The sequence below is a fragment of the Dreissena polymorpha genome, chromosome 10 (assembly GCF_020536995.1).
Source record: "Dreissena polymorpha isolate Duluth1 chromosome 10, UMN_Dpol_1.0, whole genome shotgun sequence".
NCBI lineage: Eukaryota > Metazoa > Mollusca > Bivalvia > Myida > Dreissenidae > Dreissena > Dreissena polymorpha.
Window position 1 is genome coordinate 12,837,057 of NC_068364.1, and position 23,948 is coordinate 12,861,004.

The following is a 23,948-nucleotide window of genomic DNA, read 5'->3' on the forward strand; positions in this document are numbered from 1 at the left end:
TTTCTGTGTGATGTGAATTTTATACAAGATCTAAATTTTAAGGTAAAAATAATTGTTTCCAATTTTAGCTGGATGAAGAAGGCTTGGTAAATAAGTTTGAACACTATAAATGCATTTTATATTGTAGATGTTTGTAACATTTATTATCCATATAATGTCCATATAATATATGAATTGCTTTCTTTTGTGTTATTAATCTCTGAACCAATTTTATATAATATGCCATTGTTTTCTTTTGATTTACAATATTAGCTTCGTTCTGGGAAAACTGGGCTTAATGCATCTGCGTAAAGTGTCGTCCCAGATTAGCCTTTGCAGTCCGCCCAGACTAATCAGGGATGACGCTTTCCACCGTGACTGTATTTAGCAAAGAGGAGCCTTCGTGTTAAAGAAAAGTACAATTGAAGTGGAACTTAACGCAGATGCATTAAGCCCAGTTTTCATAAAATAAGGCAAATATATACCAAATTACCAACCTGGCTCTAACAGTTTACTTACTGTCTACAAAATAGCACTTTAAGATGGCTGGTGTTATGATTTTTTTTATATTGTATTGGCAAATTTAAGCTAGTTTTGTTAGGTTTGTGCTATACTATTTGTGGCATCTGCACTAGTCGAAAAAGGTATAAAAAATCCAACTTGCATAAAACTGAAAAAGTTATTAATTACATTGCTTTTTAAGGCTAATGTGTGACAAAACATATTTAACTGCATATAAGTTACAGTCAAGCTATAGATGTCCGTTCAAGTGTTTGCTAGATAATTGTGTAGGGGTTACAAGGACATTTCTTGGTATTCAATTCTTACTAACTTTTATTTATTGTCTATTTATTTACAATAAAGTCCAATACACTGTTTAACCATAAGGTTTCTTAAATGCATAATCACATTCAAGATTTTGTAATATAATATAAAAAAATCCTGTTTACACTATTCATGGCCTCATATTGTTGATGTTGTTTTTTACGTAGTTCACTATTGGAGAAATTGGTTGCAAGGGCAGGGGCAAAAAAACGCTGGTATCTTCATCTATAATAATTATTTATTGACCATGCAGTAAATTGACATCAGTGAAGTAGCAGTAGTAAAGTGTTTGATCGTAACATTTGCATGTATGCATTTCTTTAAATGCATGCTAATGTACAACAACAATGCATGTTAGGAAGTAATACATGAACAAACAAATGTCCCACAAAACTTATAGCAACTGCATGCACACAAATAATACAAGCACTGATATATAGATAGTTAAAGATTATTGTTGATGCAATAATATTTACACTAATTGTTTAAAACTATTACAACAGTTACATCATTTTGCTTTAATGCTTATAATTATGGTAGCCTTACAGCGAAACATTTATTCCTTATTGTTTTTATTATTATTATTCTGCACTTTTATTCCATGTTTTTCCTACCAACAATATTATTTCAATAAAATATATTTTAGTGTTTACAAAACCATCTTTTACTTAGGTCACATATCTTTTAAGCTAAATGTGTTAAGATTGCCAGTATATATTTATGTAATAACACACAGATACTGTCAGCAACTGAGGGTGAAACAGAAGATATGGTAAGATGTTTCTATGGAAATGGTGCATGTTGGTTTCCATAGCAACCCCTTGTTTATGTACTGGTGACTGGTTTTGGAAGGTGAAAGGTCAAATATTTGAGGCTTGGTTTGTTAGAGTATGTTGCAAAGCTTTCAACAATATACAGACTTCTTGTTTTGGTAAAATAAAGAAAAGGTTTTCGGAAATTATTTAATGTTTAGTAACATTATTGAGGCTCAGTAAGGGGAAACAGGGCTGAATGCATGTGTGTAAAGTAATTGTCCCATAATTTAACTTTTGTAGTTTGCACAGGCTACTTTTGGACAACTCTTTACGCACATGCATACTGCCCAGTTTTTCGAGAACAAGGCTCAATAATTATCAAAAGTTTTGAATGTTATGCAATATACATTTTTGCATGAGACGTCTTGATTTGTGTCACGATATTAGGAACAAATCATGGAAGTGTTCTCTGTGTTTTCAGACGTTGGCTTATCTTACTAACAAACTTTCAAACATCATTCTGTGATCATGTATTCAGGTGCTTGTAAGTATCCAAGGCAACGATTCCCACCACTCAGACATGATTCCGGTTGGCTGCTATCTTCTGTTCTGATTTTTCTTTTCTTCTCCTTTCTACCAACATTGATTTTTGTTGCCATTGAAAGTGGTTGATTACATTTGTGCATGTGGTCATCAGTCAGTCTGTTGGTTGACTTCAATTGTATTTGCTCCAACAGTTTTCATCTTGTTTGCACATAACTAAGGTTAACATGCTTGTGCTCATAGTATCTCACCCATCTTGGAAAATTATCACACAAGTTCACAGATGTTTTATGAATAAATCATACCACTACTGTGGAAAAACTGGGCTTATATTGGATGTGCATAAAGTGTCGTCCCAGATTTTAGCCTGCATAGGATAATCAGGGTCAACACTTTCTGCCTAGACTTGATTTTGTTAAAAAAGATACTTCCTTTAATCGAATAATTCCATAAAAGCAGAAAGTGTTGTCCCTGATTAGACTGACTGTGTGGACTGCAAAGGCTTATCTTGGGCAACACTATGCAAATGCATTAAGCCCAGTTTTTCCAGAATGTAGCTTATGTTGTCAAATGCAACTAAAGGCATCAAGAAATCCCACTCACAAAGCACAAACGAACACTTGCCTGTTATCATAAGTTGTTATGTTTTCTTCCTTGTTGCGTCAAGAAGCCAGAATTCGACTACATGGCTCTATATAAAGACGACTCCATAGATAGCGAAGTAATTGTCGAGGAGGTGTCACTATTGGCCTTCCAGAAGAAAGGCAAGAAAGGAAAGAAAGGTAAAAAAGGCAAACACGGGCAACTGAAGAGGCGCACTAGCTCCATGTTGACCTTCACCTTCAAATCTGTTTCCATGGCTTCGTTGACCTTGACTGATGACCTTTCAGTTGATTCTGAAGAAGAAAAGGATGGTGATGAGAGCGATGAAAGGGATGAGAATGAACAGTTGAGTGAATGTCATGAGCTTACAGAGACTGTGGAAGAATCAACTGAGCTAGAGCCTGAAAATGATGCAATGGTAGTAACTGTAACCGTGACAACATATTGTGAATATTGTGACTATGGCAACACATTCCAAAATTCAAAAATATGGCACAACATCCTGTATATATTGTTACTATGGCAACACTTTATTTATATATTGTATCTGTGGCTACACATTCTGAATATTGACTATGGCGACACTTAAAGTCAATATTGTAACTATAGCAACACATTCTGTATATTGTGACTTTCACAACACTTTCAGTCGCTATTGTTACTATGGCAACACATTCTGACACTTTCAGTCGCTATTGTTACTATGGCAACACATTCTGTATATTCTGACTATCACAACACTTTCAGGGTAACTATGAAAACACATCTTGTTTAGGGTAACTTATGAAACACGTTCTGCATGTCAAAGCTTTGGCTACACATTCTAATTCTCACTACTGCAGCAACACATGACGTATACATTATGCATTTCAAATGTCATCACTATGGTAATACATCCTGTATATCATCACTATAGAAACAGATCCTTAATATTTGGAAACTTTGGTTATTTTTTTTACACATGTCTTAAGTTTTGGAACATATTCTGAATATGGTACCTATTGCAACTTTATATATGCAAATCAATGGCAAAACATCCTGAATATCTTAACTAAGACAATAAATCATGTGGACTGTAACTATAGCAACATGTGCATATTGTAACTATAGCAACTTATCATACGTGTAAATATTGTAACTTTGGCAACACATGCTCTATATTCTCACTTTGTATCATTGGCAAAACACTCTGCAAAATGTAACCATGTGAAATGGTCCTGAAAACCATAAAAATGGCACTGCTTCAATTTATCTTGTCTATTGTTACTATGTCTACACAATCAGAATATAGCAACCATGGTTACGCATCCTGAATATTGTTGCTATAACAACATATCCTGGAGACTGGTCCTTTGTTTAACCATCAATATCTTTTCTATGGATACATATCCTTAATTTAGAAACTTATTGTGACAACACCTTACATTTATATGCATTAAAACTATGGCAACTGATCTTATTGTTACTATAGATACATATCCTGAGTATACTTATTATAGCAGTTTTTGTATTGCAACTATGACAAAATTATTAAATGGCTTTTTAGTTTCTATGTTATATGTTTTACGTAGCGAAGGCACAAAATTAAATTGATAAAGAAGGTTTGCTTTGTGGTCCGCCCTTCCATCAATGCCCCATCCATCCATCCTTCTGTTGCTTCACATTGTTCATCCATTTGTTGCTAACAAAAATAAATCAACCACTGTTTATACAGAACAAATAGGCCAAATGCAAGACTGTTCGGAAAGAATGCTTTTTGTAGGGTTATTTGCCTCCAATTTGTATGTACAAAAAGCTCATCAAAAAAATTAGGCAGTTCTCAGGCAGTTATTTTTTCCATTCCTTTTTAGCTGACACCTGAGCCGTTATTGCTACTTAAAACTAACATCTTTTTGTCATGTATATCACTGTTGGTACAGGTAGACATTTGTATATCACTAAAATACACAGCATGTATACTGTATTGTTGAAAAAGTATGCCTTTTCACTGTGAATTTGGTACTGTAATTCACTGTGTATACAAACAATTATTTCACTGTGAAAACAGAACATACATTTACTGTTAGTATAGTAACGGTAAGTCTTTCAATATGTTTGCAGTGATAAAGTTCTATCTCTGAACTTTTCAGAAAATTGTACAAACAAATGAGGAAGTTGTAAGTTTGTTACCATAGTAATGGTAGAAACATCTCTATGTTAAATGTCATTTTCATAGCAATACTAGAAGAAACTTCTTTTGTAATGCTTTGCATATTAATTTGATTTCCTGCATTTTTAGTTTCCAATTTGCATTTAAATGTCAGTATTTAAACTGTAGTATTTTATCAGATCAGATCTATTAGCGTATGTTGAAAATCTATAATTAACATATACCATAGCAGTATATTTATCCCAATATTGTTCAAACATTAGACTCCTATGAGATGCATTGTGGGAAAGCTGGGCTGAATGCATATCCGTGAAGTGTCGTTTCAGATTATAGTGTGTGCAGTCTGCACAGGCTAATAAGGGACAACATATTCAGCTTTTATTGTATCTTCGTTTAAAGGAAGTCTCTTATTGTCCCTGATTAGCCTGTGCTTCTGAGATAAGACTTTACGCACATGCATTACGCTCCCTTTTTCTATGGGAGGCTGATGTATCATTCCCAATGTTTGCTCAAACCTGAGCCACATATAAGTACAGAAAAACGGTTCTTAATCTGCACATTAAATATTGTCGTGTGTAATGAATGCACGATTGTATTAAATAATATCCATATACAGGCCAATCAGGGTCGACACTTTCCGCCTTTACTGGATATTTGTGTAGAAGAGACTTCCTTTAAACGAAAAATATCGTAAAAGCAGAAAGTGTTGTCCCTGATTAGCCTGTGCGGACTGCACAGGCTAATCAGGGAAAACACTTTACGCACATGCATTAAGCCCAGTTTTCTCAGAACGCGACTCATTTAAAGATACTTTTTCAGTAAGTTTTCATCTATGAAGTGATGCAAAATACTGATAGTGATGGATATTGACATAAACATATATATTATGTAATCAATATTTTAATTAATTATTTGAAACAAATACAAATTCACAAAGCAAATATTAATACCTAAAATGTATGTATAATTATCATTTTATATACCATGATAAAAGTTTTGAATAATTTTTTAATCATTTAGATATAGAAAATATTTCATAATTCCGTAATCTGAAAAGGAAACAATTTGTCATTGTTCAAAGAAACCAAAGTAGTCTGATGCAGCCTGAAATGTCACAAAGTTTAAATCTTCTTGACTATTTGCGTCAAATAAGAAGTTCTCATTCTGGATTCTAGTGTGCTTTACCCCCTACGACATTAATCAATATAAGCTCGTAATTGCAAAATGATGTCATACTTATCTAACGGCCTACAATTTGCTATTCTATTGTTTCTCAGCTTGGACTTCTGATTGACATCTTTTTAATTATATGTCCCAGGATAATTGTTCTCTCCCTGAAGAAGATTCAGAATTTCTTTCCTTGTGTAAATGACACAGCGTCATATTTCATGGAGGCGGGGGTACTCATGTTTTCTTGTTGTAATGAATTCGTGACGTGGAATGATTTCACTTATAAGCAGGAATTTTGTATTACAGAATGATTGTTTTGAAACAAGTTCTTATATAGATTGTTATTTCACCGATTTTTTTTGCAATTGATGAAACAAGAATTCATGGGTCAAGTAAGTTTATATTATTATTTTTAACAAATTTTAAATAAAGTTGATAAACAGTTTTTCAGGTAAAACATTTGTGTACAAAGTTCATTTCTTGTTTAAGGTGGCACATTGATTATTTCTCCATGAGTTGCTTTCATTTCTTTTTATTCAAGCTATCGTTTCTACCATCTTGTCTACATTTATTTCATTGCCACATTATCTCTTTTCTCTTTTAATTATGCATGCTTGAGATACCATTTATTTCTTCTCTCTTATTGTATTTACATGTACAATACTGTGCTTATGTTTTCTTGCTTCATTTTTCAGCTTTGTTTGAACATAGTGTCTTTATAAAGTGTTTATGTGTTTGTTGTCTTCGAGTAACTTTCCACAATTACCTAGTTTCTTAATACATCAACTTCATATTTTTAATTTTGTATTTTTAATAAAATATAAATAATATGTATGATTCAACACATTTGCTTTCAGGGAACATTACTGACAGCTTATCTCATGTAAATTAAATAATAAAAGGTGGAAAACATGTTTGATTTTAATTTAACAAAAACGCTTTCATAGTTATTCTTTTCAAGTTTTTTTTTATGCTTTAATGTTAATTATTTTGTAATGAAAAGTGCATATTGTTACAAAATAAATATTGTTTATTTTCTACTCTTTCTTTTGCGCTAATATGTTCCTTTGTGTTTCTCCGCTAGAGTGAAGCGGACAAGTTGCGAATGATCTCAAACCGTGAGGCTCGTAATGCGAAGCGAGCTGCAGCGGCTGAGAAACGTAGACAGGAAGTGGAGCGTAAACGTCGCGAGCGAGAGGAGCAAATCAAGCGTGAAAAGGAGGAACAGGAACGGCAAGAAAAGCTTAAAATAGAACTGGAGGAGCAGCGGAAACGCAAGGAGGAAGAGCGCAGGTACGCTTCAGTTGACATATTTTGTTCATTTGTTTGAATTTGCACTTTTAGTAGAGCAGATCATGAGATGTTAAAAGATGTTATAGAAATGGTGCAATTTTTATACAAATGTAAGCTTCATATAATAGTTACACAAATTTTTACTTTCTAGAACTTGTATTATTTTTTTAATTTGTATGAAATTATCAATACTTACAATTTGTTTATTATTTAGTACCACAATATGAGATTTTCTTTGAATGTCTATAAATGTTTTAAACTGCTTACTTAGTATTGTGTTTCTTTAATGGCATAGCAGGTTATTTAACTGAGTTGTTTGTAGACACTTATTAAATGCATAAAATATCATAATACTCATTTAAATGAATTTTGCTTTTGCATTTTCATTAGTGTGAATGTTGATCATGGTGAAAGTACATGTATATAGCTGTTTTCTTATTTCCTTACAATTTACACATTATCCCTTGTCAGTTCATAATTTTACAATTATAAATATTTAAAAATAAATAAAAAATGGTAAACAAAGTTGAACAATTAGTTTTTGTAAAAGTATATGGATAAACAAGAAATGAAATAGTTGCCATGGCTTGCTGTAACATAAAAACCCACCTAGATGTGCAGTAGTGTATTCAATGACTTTTAAATGCTTATTCATGCATATGTATATTATTGTCATTTTATCGCTTAGTAATTTATTTATGTGTATGTATTTATGCTTGCGTTACAAAGACTTGAGAGGTAAAACATAGAATACTACACCCCATGGTGTTTGTCTCACATTCAGTAGGCTGCATTGCACTAATTCTTGCTTTGTTGGTGAACTTCAAATGTGTTATATAAAAAAATATTTATTTATAGTCATGCTGTAGTTTAACAATAGTTGAATTGACACCAACTGGTTGTGAGTGCATTTTTGTATGAAAACTATTTTAATAAGTCTTTATTTCAGCTAATTAGTTAAACTTTAACTGATTCCAATTATGCAAATTGTCATTAAGTGAACTATTTAGAATGCTGCAATTGGGTTCATGATAATTGAACAAGTTTGTATTTTATAGTAAGTTGAAACATTAAAGCTTTAATGTACACTTTATTATTGGAATCAGTTGTATAGATAGAAAAAAAACTTGTACTTACTTAAAAACATGAATGATATTTACTTTTCTTTTGAATTCTTGCTAAATCTGTTAAACTTCAAATATAAAACTAATCTCAAACAATATTGTAATTGGTTACTAAAGTTCGCTTGAAAACAAATATATGCAAACTATTTTAACCCTTTGCATGCTGGGAAATTTGTCGTCTGCTAAAATGTCGTCTGCAGAATTCCTAAAATTAGCATTTTCTTCGATTTTTTTTCAAAGAATACTATCAGAATAGCAAACAGTTTGGATCCTGATGAGACACCACGTCCTGTGGCGTCTCATCTGGATCCAAACTGTTTGCAAAGGCCTTTAAAATTCAGCTCCAGCGCTTTAAGGGTTAAATATGTGTCACACACTATTCTTACAATGAACCACATACTTTAATAAACATTTACCAACACTTACATTATTTTTCTCCATGATTCTGTTTGTAGAAATTTGAGGTAAAGGAGTTCTCCCAAGCATGTTTGGTTTTTACACCCCACCATGTTTGATGGTTAAACCCCACCATGTTTGATGGTTACACCCCATCATGTTCGATGGTTACACCCCACCATGTTTGATGGTTACACCCCACCATGTTTAGACAACTGTATTGGCCATGCAGTTCAGCACGTTTCTACTAGATTCTTTAATTATTATCTTGTGTTTCCATGAATTCAATAGCCTATAACATTTTGAAAATTATAACACACTGTTATGAGAAGTTATGGAATAAAATATCAATCTTGAAACAAAGCTTTTTTGTCAACAGCGATTTTTATGCAGTGTTACCTATTGTAAATACGGTATTAGTTTTGGCAAATTATAAGTTAATAAGACACATGCCTATCATTTTACTTGAGATAAGCACAAATTGTATGCTTATTTTGATTTTTTTTTTAATTTCCCGAAAATGAAACTTTGTCCATGGATGTTGGTTTAATTTAATGTTATGTTCTTTAATAACTAAAAGCTTTCTTAATATGCAAAAATCTGTTGAAATGTGCTGAATTGACAGACAGGATTTGACCCTTATGATCTATCATATATAATATTGTACTCAATTGTCCAATATTCGGTCCTATAATGTGTACACATAGTTTTGTGGTGAAGTTTGAGATTTGTATAATGCAATCCTTCCTATCCCTATAATAGATTTACATTCTTTAACACAATATTATATTGATTCAATTTAAAAGATAAAGCATAAAAACTGGAAATGAAGTAATATACAAATTAAGTTTCCATCGAACGTTCACTCTGATTATTTTATACATATTAATTATGCCCCCCTTCGAAGAAGAGGGGGTATATTGCTTTGCTCATGTCGGTCTGTCGGTCGGTCTGTCGGTCAGTCCGTCCACCAGGTGGTTGTCAGACGATAACTCAAGAACGCTTGGGCCTAGGATCATGAAACGTCATAGGTACATTGATCATGACTCGCAGATGACCCCTATTGATTTTGAGGTCACTAGGTCAAAGGTCAAGGTCACGGTGACTAGAAATAGTAAAATGGTTTTTGAATGATAACTCAAGAACGCATACGCCTAGGATCATGAAACTTCATGGGTAGATTGATCATGACTTGCAGATGACCCCTATTGATTTTGAGGTCACTAGGTCAAAGGTCAAGGTCACGGTGACCCGAAATAGTAAAATGGTTTCCGGATGATAACTCAAGAACGCATACGGTTAGGATCATGAAACTTCATGGGTAGATTGATCATGACTCACAGATGACCCCTATTGATTTTGAGGTCACTAGGTCAAAGGTCAAGGTCACGGTGACCCAAAATAGTAAAATGGTTTTCGGGTGATAACTCAAGAACGCTTTTGCCTAGAATCATGACACTTCATAGGTACATTGATCGTGACCCGCAGATGACCCCTATTGATTTTCAGGTCACTAGGTCAAAGGTCAAGGTCACAGTGACAAAAATCGTATTCACACAATGGCTGCCACTACAATGGACAGCCCATATGGGGGGCATGCATGTTTTACAAACAGCCCTTGTTCTCATTCTTCTATTTGCAGCTGATGAAATTGTTCTGTACTTAAAATAGATTCATTTTCCTTTATTTTGGGCCTTTTTTTACACCAATTTCATGAACCCCACTTCATCTACATAACCATTATAACTCACCATATTTCTACATATTAAAATATTGTGCTGTTTTCAGTTATATTGTTCATGCTTTTTATGCCCCCGGTAGGGTGGCATATAGCAGTTGAACTGTCCGTCAGTCAGTATGTCAGTATGTGTGTATGTCAGTCTGTCCGTCCGTCCGAAAAAACTTTAACATTGGCCATAACTTTTTCACTATTGAAGATAGCAACTTGATATTTGGCATGCATGTGTATCTCATGGAGCTGAACATTTTGAGTGGTGAAAGGTGAAGGTCAAGGTCATTCTTCAAGGTCAAATGTCAAATATATGGCATCTGTCTGTCGAAAACTTTAACATTGGCCATAACTTTTTCAATATTGAAGATAGCAACTTGATATTTGGCATGCATGTGTATCTCATGAAGCTGCACATTTTTAGTGGTGGAAGGTCAAGGTCATCCTTCAAGGTCAAATGTCAGATATATGGCGTCTGTCCGTCCGAAAACTTTAACATTGGCCATAACTTTTTCAATATTGAAGATAGCAACTTGATATTTGGCGTGCATGTGTATCTCATGAAGCTGCACATTTTTGGTGAAAGGAAGTTCAAGGTCATCCTTTAAGGTCAAAGGTAAAAAATAAATAAATATTCAAAGTGGCGTTCTCATTAGGCTGCACATTTTGAGTGGTGGAAGTTCAAGGTCAAGGTCATCCCTTAACGTCAAGGTCATCCTTCAAGGTCAAAGGTCAAAAAATAATTCAAAGTGGCGTTTTCATGAAGCTGCACATTTTGAGTATTGGAAGTTCAAGGTCAAGGTCATCCTTCAAGGTCAATGTCATCCTTCAAGGTCAAAGGTAAAAAAAAGATCTTTTTTCAAAGTGGTGTTCTCATGAAGTTGCACATTTTGAGTGGTGGAAGTTCAAGCTCAAGGTCATCCATCAAGGTCAAAGGTAAAAAAAAAAGTTTTTGTTTTTTTTTCAAAGCGGCCCAATAGAGGGCATTGTGTTTCTGACGAACACATCTCTTGTTCACTCAATTTTAACATCAAACTTTAACTTAAAATATTTTCTTACACACAATCATTCTTTCTGCACATAATATAATGCAGTATAAAATAAAAATTCATTAATTATTTGTATGCCCCTGGATCGAATGATCGGGGGTATATTGTTTTTGGCCTGTCTGTCTGTCATTCATTGTATGTGTGTGTCCCAAAACTTTAACCTTGGTCATAACTTTTGCAATATTGAAGATAGCAACTTGATATTTTGCATGCATGTGTATCTCATGGAGCTGCAAATTTTGAGTGGTGAAAGGTCAAGGTCATGGTCATCCTTCAAGGTCAAAGATCAAATATATGGCTTCAAAGCTCAGTAGGGGGTATTGTGTTTCACAAACACAGCTCTTGTTTACGTTTTGTTTTAAAATAATATACTAGTACACAAATTGATTCACCAGCCTTATTTATTACAACAAAGCTTTATTTATACAAATTTTTAAGTAAATACATTTTCTATAATAACCAATTTAGTTTAGATGGAAGTATTTGTGAGCGTTTGAGTTACACTGTGGTTTGACCAATGAATGCATTCAATTTTTCCCACTCAAAATGTTAACGTTTGAATGATTAAACATTTAGTGTAAACCATTTTTAACCAGGTTTTCCGAAGGAAAAATCTGGTTATTAGATTGGCGAATGCGGGCGGGCTGGCTGGCGGGCGGAACAAGCTTGTCCGGGCCATAACTATGTCGTTCATTGTCAGATTTTAAAATCATTTCGCACATTTGTTCACCATCATTGGACGGTGTGTCGCGCGAAATAATTACGTCGATATCTCCAAGGTCAAGGTCACACTTTGAGTTCAAAGGTCAAAAATGGCCATAAATGAGCTTTTCCTGGCCATAACTATGTCATTCATTGTGAGATTTTAAAATCATTTGGCACATTTGTTCACCATCATGGGACGGTGAGTCGCACGAAAGAATCACGTCAATATCTCCAATGTCAAGGTCGCCACGACTAAAAATAGATTTAAAAAAAAAAAAAAACTTACAAAGGGGGTTAATTTTGTTTGTTCATTTCAAAAGTTCAGTTTGAGTTTTCTCCCTTTATCAGATTTTTTTTCACAATGAAAACCTGGTTTTGTGACAATTTTGTCCCTTGTTTTGTTTTTGCCCTGTCTGTTGGTTGGTTAGTTTGTGTGTTTGTTTGCTTCAACTTTAACATTTTGCCATAACTTTTGCAATATTGAAGATAGCAACTTCATATTTGGCAAGCATGTGTATCTCATGGAGTTGCACATTTTGAGTGGTGAAAGGTCAAGGTTAAGGTCATCCTTCAAGGTCAAAGGTCAAATATATGTGTCAAAATCGCTCACTTAATGTACACTTTTTCAATATTGAAAGTAGCAACTTGATATTTGGCATGCATGTGTATCTCATGGAGCTGCACATTTTGAGTGGTAAAAGGTCAAGGTCATCCTTCAAGATCAAAGGTCATATGAGGACATAGTGTTTCACAAACACATCGCTTGTTTTTGCTTGCATCTTCAGTATGAATGATGTTTACTTACTTACCGGTTACTTTATGTTTTCCAGCACAGGTCTCGCCTCTCCACCTGATTCAGAGTCTTCTGCGTTATATTCTAGGTTGCTACTATGTTGGTTGCAACTTGTTTTCTTCCATGCAAGTTTTTGCACGATATTAATAATTGCATTTTGTTTTTGCATCATGAGAATTAAGATTTAGTTCAAAGATTCTGTGCAATGATTTGGTGCATGCAATTTTTGGGGAGACTGTTCCCATACATTTTGGTCATTGATCAGCCACAATCCTGCACATAAAATGCATGTTAGATTTTCATTCTTGTAAAATCATGGCATGATTTTCCTTGGGTTTTCTCAATGTTAGGGTCAGAAACCATAGTAATTACCATATATATTCGAAATGTATTTAGAGTTGTTCCCTTTGAATTTGTTTTGTCCAGAAAATGATCATCATTAAAATTATTTAATCTTTGTTATAAATGTTTCAGAATAGTGGAAATAACGTAAGCCTTGCACATTTATGTTGTGCTGCTCCTTGTTATGGTGTACACATTTGAAGCACACCTGAGCACAAAGTGCTCAAGGTAAGCTATTGTTATCACCCTATGTCCAGTGTCCATCTTCATGTGGTGTTTGGTGAGCAGCATCAACTGTTAGCTAGTTACCACTCTAGAGGCCATGTTTGTCATTCAATATTGAAGAGACTTGGTGAAAATGTTTTTCTTTACAAAATGTTAGTAGAGTTTGAATCTGGGTCATCTGCTAAAAAAATAGAAAGAAAACTAGCTAGGTCACAAGGTCACTAGGTAACTAGGTCAAATGTTATAAAACTTTGTTACCTCTCTCGAGGCCACATTTATGACTCAGTGTTGATAAAACTTGATCAAATTTTTTATTGTGACAATATCAAGGAGAAATTTGAATCTGGGTTACTTTTATCCAATAACTTTGTCACCAGGAATTTTTTATTTTGTTCATTTTGGCAATACTAAGGCTGCATTTGAATCTGCAGACAAACTAGGTCACCCTGGCAAACTTTTCAAAAACTTTGTGACCACAATAGAGGCCACATTTAAGACTCAATCTTTACATAACTTACTTAAATTTTTCATTTTGAGTTTAACCGAATGAGGCTTGAAGACTGCAACAAGTCTTTTGATTGGCTCTTGAGTCGAGCCGCTGCTGTATAATATGAACCAATTAGAATCGACCTTTTAAATAGAGTGTGTTATGATATTTTCTGGAGTCCCCAGATGAAGGCCTGCTTTAACTTTTGTAACTTAATCATAAATAATACAGAAATAATGCCTCCGAAATAAGGTGTTGAAGCTAGATCCAAAACAAACAACTCTTAACTTTAATAACGGTATGTCAACGGCTCGCAATTCGGACGTTAACAATAATATTATCAGGCTCGCAATTCAGATGTTAACAATGATATTACCATTGACTTGAATCAAGTTGATATTTTGTAACAGGTTACATTCATGTAACAGACACTTTTAGCCTATGTGAAGGCAAACAAGATAGTGATAACCCTGAATTTGTTATTTGGTTTCAAAATTCACTGTTTTAGAGATTATTAAAAGTTTAATGCAAAATATAGTTTTTGAGCTAGTGTCACTTAAATTTTCTTCACTACTTGGTATGTTTCAAAATTTGGGACCCAATCTTTTTCAAGGTGGACTCATTAATTTTGGGCTGGGACTCATTGGTCTAAAATTTGCGAGTTCAAGGACCAATAGATAGTAAATTCTAGATTATTCCCTGCTTAAGGAGAAACATTTAGGACTTAAGCTTGATGTAACTTGGTCAGAATGTTGACAATACAATATTTTAATCTGGGTCAAAAATGTGGTCCAAAACTAGATCATCAGGTTGAGTCTTCAGCAATTTGGTGTCCCTGAACCTGGGTGAGAGCTTAAGGGGCACCATGGTCTTCTTGTCTTAATGTTTCTGAGTAATGCATGTCAATTTAAGGGTAATATTTGTTGTCATGTCCGAATTTAAATTGATGATTTAAAATCTGGCAAATGTTTTATTAATTAATTTTGAGTCAAATATTATGTTCATATACCTATTAACCCTTTCCCACTCAGAGGCAAAGTGAAAATTTGGCTATGTGCAAACCATTTGAGCATAAAACCAGAACCGTGCCTGCATGTAACTCGCAGTCGGTTCAGTTTTTATGTTGTTTGCTTCTCATCAGTATCTAAGGGTTTGAAATAAAACCTTTAAAACTTGAATCTAGTCAGAAAGGTCTTTAATTAAATATAACCTTCAATGGGACTACAAATGCATTAAAATAGGTCTCTAAGTGATAAAGGGTTAAGAAGCATCATTAAAGGTCAAGGTAATTTAAATTTGATGATTTTAATCATGTCAAGTGTTGTCAGTATTGTTGCTGAGGCAAATAATATGTTCTTATAGATCATAAGTAACGTTATCAAACGTAAAGGTGTTCTTAATCAAAACTATTGATGCACTTAACAATCAATAAAGATTCGCGGTACTAAGAGTTTTGAGTCATCAAGAATCCTCAATTTGTCAGTTTGCATTTGTTCATGGTTCAGAATCATTTTGTGTGTGGAGGACTTGATAAGCTCATGGGCAATTATAAAAGAAATTGTGACAGTGTTTGATTGCATTGTTCAACAATTAGCATCTTACTATGTATGCATGTTTGCCTTCATCAATCAACAGTATATTATTAACTTTATGATTTTACATTTCTATTTAAGGAGGTCCTAAAGTATTTACTATACACATCAATTTGCCCAGTCTTCAACTTATGATTATATCTATTTTATTTTATATTTACACGTTTTTAACCAAGTTTTTCGAAGGAAAAAAACTGGTTATTAGATTGGGGAATGTGGGCGGGCGGGCGGAACAAGCTTGTCCGGGCCATAACTATGTCGTTCATTGTGAGATTTTAAAATCATTTGGCACATTTCTTTACCATCATTGGACTGTGTGTCATGCGAAAGAATAATGTCGATATCTGCAACATCAAGGTCACACTTTGAGTTTAAAGATAAAAAATGGCCATAAATGTTCTTGTCCGGGCCGTAACTATGTCATTCATTGTGAGATTTTAAAATTACTTGGTATGTTTGTTCACAATCATTGGATGGTGTGTCATGCGAAAGACTTACATCAACATCTCCAAGGTCAAGGTCGCCACGACTAAACATAATTAAATTGAATTTGACACAAGGGGGGTAACTAGGAACTATCAGTAGCAATGCACATTTTGAATTGTCTTCGTTTATCAGTCTTTTTTTTTCAAATTGAAATCAAGGTCACCACGACTAAAATAGATTGAATTTGACACAAGAGGTGGGGGGGGGGGGGGGTGTTACTAGGAACAATCAGTAACAATGCACATTTTGAATTGTCTCTCTTTATTAGACTTCTTTTTTTCCAATTGAAAACCTGGTTTTGAGACAATTTTGTCCCTTGTTATCCATTTATTCTAATGAACAGGTCCTTATTTAATTGAATGTGTATGTTTGTTTGAATTATGTATGAAATAGGTTAGGTGTGTATAACTGCTTACAACATTTTCTGTTGCAGATGTCATTTGGTTTTCACTAGGTCTCCCTTATAAGATAGGACCTGTAACAATATTGCAAAACCAATATTGACATATATTTCTAGACCACTCACCTGTATAGCAAAATATAAGGCAATAAACGGCTTGCTTCAAGTATTTTTTTTATGGGTAAATGTTTGTTGTTGTTTATAATTAGAATGCAACTGCAGGTTATCATGATTATGGTTTGTTATGCAAGTAAATGCTGAGATGTAATCTGCATGGAAAGCATGCTCTTTCAATATAAAACATTGTGGCGCAGAGACAATTTTTATCTTTGGAATAAATACTTTGTAGTGCATTTGGAAGCCATTTATTTGATTAACTGTTTTTGTTAAATACAAAGGTTGGTGCATTATGATGATTGAATGCAATGCATGAACAATTAAATTAATTTAGACTGTTAATTTGCCATCATAAGATTTGACTGTTCTTACAAGTTGACATGGCAATTTTCGTTGAAACATGAATGATATCTTTCTGTTACTGTTTGGTTAATTCTGTTACATTTGGGTTGATTATGTTTTCTTTGGGTTCTCAGAAAAGCTGAGGAAGAGTGAGTGTGTGTCTGTCTGTATCTATTGTCACACTCAGTTGATGATTTTGTATTATGGTTGTTGGATGTTCTGCACCTACAATTTAGCATTGATCAGTGGGCACCTACCAGGGACCCATCATAATTATATAAAACTTGGACATTTTGACAGTGAAACCTTCAGAAATAATTTGTTATTTGAAGTTTTTGCAAGATCAGACTATGACCCAAGATCAGTTAAGAACCATGATAGGATGAAAAAAAAATAGAATTCCTTTTTGATTGACTTATTGATTCATTTGTTTGCAATTAAGATATGCATTCCTATGGATCAAAATGATGCACATGTGAAAACACTAGTAATTGTTGCAAGTGCTAGCATTTGTTTTTTAATACTATATTTTGCAAAACAAAATTTTGAATTGTAATTTAGTTTGTATTTATAATTATATACAATATATATCTATTAATGTAGCAATAAATAAAGATACAGAGTTCAGAATCACTAAGTGACCCTATGTAAAGATACTTGATTATTGGTCATTTTTTATGGATTGATTAACATCCCTATTTTAGTTTACAAAACATTAGATCACACAGCAATTTCCACCATGCACCTTATGATATTTAAATGTCTCATATTTTGTTTTCTTTATAATCTTGTTGTGTTTTTTTTTAAATGAACATGTTTTTATGGCATTAAGTTACATACTTAACTTTCCTATGGTACATCAGAAAACATTTCTACTGTTCTCATAAGCAAGAGTAGTGGACCCTTACAAAATGCAAGATTTGTTTCCCTTGATTTGTAGAACAAATACCAATCCTAACTAAATGGCATGAAAATACTTAACCAACAAAATATTATAAATCTTTAATATCAAATGAATAATGAATGACCTTGTGAATTATTTATTCATGTGAAATCAGTGGCTTTACATTTACAGCCTTATTAAGTTATTAATTTTCCAATTTTGACAAAATTCAAAAAACTATATTTCTCATTATAGTTACATAGTTTTTGCCCCCAATAAGTCATGCAAATGCTTGCACCATTTTATTTGAGCCATGCTTGGGGATAAAAGGGCATAGAGTATTTTGTAAAGTGGCAGCCAAGATTGGGCCGTGCAGTCTGCACCGGTTACTCAGGGACAATGCTTTCTGCTTTTATGGAATACTTCATATAAGGGAAGTCTCTTCTTAGCAAAAATCCATTTAGAGCAGAAAGTGTCATCCCAGATTAGCCTGTGCCAACAGCACATGCTTATCTCGGACAACACTTTTTGCACATGCATTTAGCCGAGTTTATCCCAATCATTAGGCTCATTAGGCCCAGTTTTCTGACTGAGGCTCATTTTTGCATGGGTTTATCTCAGATTGAAGGCTGAACAAGAAGAGCAGGAGGCTGCAAACCAGATGAATGAGGAGCTCGAGAAACAGAAACGGGAGAAGGCGGAGCAGGAGCGGGAACGTAGGAGGAAGGAGGAGTACGCACGAAAACTCGAGGAAATGAAGAAACGTCATGAGGAGGAGGAGAAGAAGAGGCAGGGTGGGTACAAGGGGAAAATCACTGTAAAATCGTTTATATTTGTGGGCATAACATTTTGTGATTTAAAAAAATATACTTTTTTATGGACACGTAAATTAGTCGATTTCTGATTTTGGAAAAGGCGGAGTTTGTGTTAATTTCATGTCATGGATCAGTCAACACAAGAAATCAACAAAAATGAATGTCCCATTAATGATATTGAGTTTAAAGTGCATGTTTGTGTTTTTCTTTCTACTTTGGTCAAGGCCTGATGTGGTAAGCTTGAGATAGCTGTCACAATGGTCCAGTGTATGGGCTTGTGTTAGTAGTGCGACCTTCCATGGTTGTTCTCACTGTAACTAAGTCATTCATCATGCAATTTTCAAATAACTTACCACTCATTGTAGTACATATATACATGACAAACATTTTTAGCTCATCTATTTTTTGAAAAAAAATTATGAGCTATTGTCATCACCTTGGCGTCGGCGTCGGCGTTGGCGTTGGCGTTGGCGTTGGCGTTGGCGTCGGCGTCCGGTTAAGTTTTGCGTTTAGGTCCACTTTTCTCAGAAAGTATCAATGCTATTGCATTCAAACTTGGTACACTTACTTACTATCATGAGGGGACTAGGCAGGCAAAGTTAGATAACTCTGGCGTGCATTTTGACAGAATTATGTGCCCTTTTTATACTTAAAAAATTGCAAATTTTGGTTAAGTTTTGCGTTTAGTTCCACTTTTCTCAGTAAGTATCAATGCTATTGCATTCAAACTTGGTACACTTACTTACTATCATGAGGGGACTGGGCAGGCAAAGTTAGATAACTCTGGCATGCATTTTGACAGAATTATGTGCCCTTTTTATACTTAGAAAATTGACAATTTTGGTTAAGTTTTGTGTTTAGGTCCATTTTATTCCTTAAGCATCAAAGCTATTGCTTTCATACTTGCAACACTTACTAACTATCATAAGGGGACTGTGCAGGCAAAGTAATGTAACTCTGACTGGCATTTTGACAGAATTATGTGCCCTTTTTATACTTAGAAAATTGAAAATTTGATTAAGTTTTGTGTTTAGGTCCACTTTATTCCTACAGTATCAAAGCTATTGCTTTCATACTTGCAAGATTTATGAACTATCATAAGGGGACGGTGCAGGCAAAGTTATGTAACTCTGACTGGCATTTGGACGGAATTATGGGCCCTTTATACTTAGAAAATTGAAAATTTGGTTAAGATTTATGTTTTGGTCACTTTACCCCTAAAGTATCATAGATATTGCTTTCATACTTGGAACACTCACAAACTATCATAAGGGTACAGTAAAAGGACAAGTTGCATAACTCTGGTTGTCATTGTTACGGAATTATGGCCCTTTTTTGACTTAGTAACTTTTAATATATGGTTAAATTTTGTGTTTCGATCCACTCGAAGTATCAAGGCTATTGCTTTCAAACTTCAAATACTTACATGCTATCATGAGGTTACTGTACCTGGCAACTTGAATTTTACTTTGACCTTTGAATGACCTTGACTCTCAAGGTCAAATTATTAAATTTTGCTAAAATTGCCATAACTTCTTTATTTATGATTAGATTTGATTGATACTTTGATGAAACTACTCTTACCTGACATACCACAATAGACTTCACCCAAACCATCCCCCGTGCCCTCCCCCCCCTCCCCCCCTCCCCCCCCCCCTAATTTTTTTTTTTTTTTTTTTTTTTATAAGATCATCTCACAAATGACCACCACACCCTCACACTATACCCCCACCCCACCCCCCACCCCCCCCCCCCAAATTTTTTTTTTGATTTTTTTTTTTTTTTTTTTTTTTTAAGATCATCTCACAAATTATCACCACACCCTCACACTATACCCCCCCCCCCCCCGATTTTTTTATTTATTTTTTTTTTTTTCGCTTTTTTGGAAGATAATGTAATAAATGTCCACAACCCCACACTATACACCCCTCTTCACTCCACTCCTCCCTCCTTTGTGATTGAAAATGAGAGTCCCTTCACCTTTAAAAAGAAAATAGATGAGCGGTCTGCACCCGCAAGGCGGTGCTCTTGTTTAATCTTCAATTTACCATTGTGTAGACAGGTCCCTGTAAAGTCGATTATATAGTACTAAGCGGTATGGGTTAGAGCCTGTCATTATGCATTGGATGATAAAAAAATATGATTCAGTCTTTGTAACAGTTAAATAGCTAAGCTCCAACCTATTAGCTCTATGGTCAGGAAATTTCATTAATTCCATTCATTTCCTTTCAATCCATCAATCATGCCCTTTATTTTAAGAACATATTGATAATACGTATGAACCTTGTTTTGGAAAAATTGGGCTTATTGCATGTGCATATTAAAATGTTGTCCCAGAATAGCCTGTACAGTCGGCACAGGCTAATTAAGGACAACACTTTCCACCTATACTATGAAGAGACTTCCTTAAAAATACCATAAAAGTGCAACATATGGTTCCTGGTTAGCGTGCACAATGCACATTCATAAAAGTGCAACATATGGTTCCTGATTAGCATGTGCACAATGCACATTCATAAAAGTGGAACGTGTGGTTCCTGATTAGCATGTGACAATGCACATTCATAAAAGTGGAACGTGTGGTTCCTGATTAGCATGTGACAATGCACATTCATAAAAGTGGAACGTGTGGTTCCTGATTAGCATGTGACAATGCACATTCATAAAAGTGGAACGTGTGGTTCCTGATTAGCATGTGACAATGCACATTCATAAAAGTGGAACGTGTGGTTCCTGATTAGCGTGTAACAATGCACATTCATAAAAGTGGAACATGTGGTTCCTGATTAGCCTGTGCAAAATGCACATTCATAAAAGTGGAACGTGTGGTTCCTGATTAGCCTGTGCATAATGCACATTCATAAAAGTGGAACGTGTGGTTCCTGATTAGCGTGCACAATGCACATTCATAAAAGTGGAACGTGTGGTTCCTGATTAGCCTGTGCACAATGCACATTCATAAAAGTGGAACTTGTGGTTCCTGATTAGCATGTGCACAATGCACATTCATAAAAGTGGAACGTGTGGTTCCTGATTAGCCTGTGCACAATGCACATTCATAAAAGTGGAACGTGTGGTTCCTGATTAGCATGTGACAATGCACATTCATAAAAGTGGAACATGTGGTTCCTGATTAGCATGTGCACAATGCACATTCATAAAAGTGGAACGTGTGGTTCCTGATTAGCATGTGACAATGCACATTCATAAAAGTGGAACGTGTGGTTCCTGATTAGCATGTGCAAAATGCACATTCATAAAAGTGGAACGTGTGGTTCCTGATTAGCATGTGCACAATGCACCTGCTAATATGGGACCAAATTGTATGTACATAAATTAAGCCCTGTTACCCAGTTAGCGGCACATATCTATTTGTTGTGAGCTAAAATGTCCGTCATAACTTGTGATTGTCAGATGATGTTTGATTAGACAGGGCCCCTATCTGGGTTTGTTTTGCTGCCCTGCAATGTTAACATGAACGTATACTCTATAGCCACATTGGTGTTTACAGAGGAGGCAGAGCGTAAAGCATTGGAGGAAGAAGAAAGGAGGAAGGCAGAGGAAGAAATGATGGCAAAGATGGCAGAAGAGGAAAGAATTGAGTATGAAAGGAAGAAAAAGGAGGAAGAGGAGGAAAGGAAGCGGCTAGAAGAGGAAGAAAAGTGAGTTAATGGTTGATTGAACAGTTTCTAAAAGACATTAAATTACTGAATTACTGAAATCTTTTGTATGTAGTGTTGTATGTTCCAACTAGAATCAAATCTTATAGAATGCTTACTTAAAGGCAGATCAATTTTTTAATTGATAGTTTATCAAAAAAAATATCAGAATATCATTGCAAGGTAATAAGATCATGTGACCTGTCAAATGTGTATCATATTTATTTTTTTTAAATGGTAGGCATAATTCATACATTAACTTTGTACAGTTGTTTGGAATAAGAGATTTTCAAACTTAGAAGTTATATTAATGTAATAGCACTATTTCAAGCATCCTTTTATTAAATGACTCGATAAGAGATACACTGATATATACATGTGAATGCAAGCACGTAAAGGGCAAGCACTCTTTCAGGTCGATCTGTTTCTCTGTTATTTCATTGTGAACAGAATGTTTTCATATCATAGAAAAGATTCATATTATAGAAAAGATTCATGCATAGAAAAGATTTATTTTATATTGTTGAACATATTAATTACACAGAAATTATTCAATTAGTTTAAACCTATTTATTTAAGCTCAATTGCATTGAAAGCCTTAGGGTTTTTTAAACGCTCTCGAGTCTGTTTCATGGGACTAGAACCAGCATTTGGATTCTTTTGGGGAGATCGAAGGAATGCTCCCAGTGGGGATTGAACCCCTGACCTGCCAGACACCATTTCCACTACACCACGGCTACCCTAAAATATTCATTTGATATAATGGAAAAGATTCATATTAAATAAAATGATACATTTCATAGAAAACATTTTATATAAAAAAAGTTTCATTTAATACCTGGAAAATATTCATATCATAGAAAATATTAATATCATAGAAAATATTCACATAATAGATATATTCAAATCATAGAAAAGATTTTCATCATAGAAAAGATTCATTTAATAACATAGAAAATAATCATATCATAGAAGATAGTCATTTGATATCATAAAGAAGATTACTATTATAGAATAGTTTCATACAATATGAGACAATGTAAGTGATTCATATTATTCAGACGCCGTCGCGAGGAGGAAGCACAAAAGGCGATAGAGGAGGCGCGACGTCTCGCAGAGGAAATGGCGAGAAAACAGGCAGAACTCGAGGCTAGACTTCGATTCAACAGGTACGACTTTGAGTGTTTGGTATTACCATGTGACTTTGATGTAACAGTAAGCTTTGTTATGCGTCCCCACCGGCCCTTCAAAGAAGCTTGGTTAGGTTGGTTTGCACCAGTCAGTCAGTCTATCTGGGGATTGAATGAAAAAATGCAAACATGGTGTTGTGTTATTAGCTCATCTATTTTTTGAAAAAAAAAAATTAGCTATTGTCATCACCATGGCGTCGGCGTCTGCGTCGGCGTTGGCGTCTGGTTAAGTTTTGCGTTTAGGTCCACTTTTCTCAGAAAGTATCATTGCTATAGCATTCAAACTTGGTACACTTA

At 34.5% G+C, this 23,948-nt stretch overlaps 1 protein-coding gene across 3 annotated transcripts in view; it reads left to right on the forward strand.

The window, feature by feature from the left end:
* The window catches only part of LOC127847142 (titin homolog), a 142,712-nt gene that overhangs the window by 112,764 nt on the left and 6,000 nt on the right, over positions 1-23,948 (forward strand). For all 3 annotated transcript variants that reach the window (XM_052378820.1, XM_052378821.1, XM_052378822.1), the window contains 6 exons: positions 69-86; positions 1,541-1,576; positions 7,109-7,317; positions 18,609-18,781; positions 22,314-22,464; positions 23,523-23,630. In XM_052378820.1, coding sequence (XP_052234780.1) covers positions 69-86; positions 1,541-1,576; positions 7,109-7,317; positions 18,609-18,781; positions 22,314-22,464; positions 23,523-23,630 — 695 coding nt within the window. The remainder of the gene's footprint in view (positions 1-68; positions 87-1,540; positions 1,577-7,108; positions 7,318-18,608; positions 18,782-22,313; positions 22,465-23,522; positions 23,631-23,948) is intronic.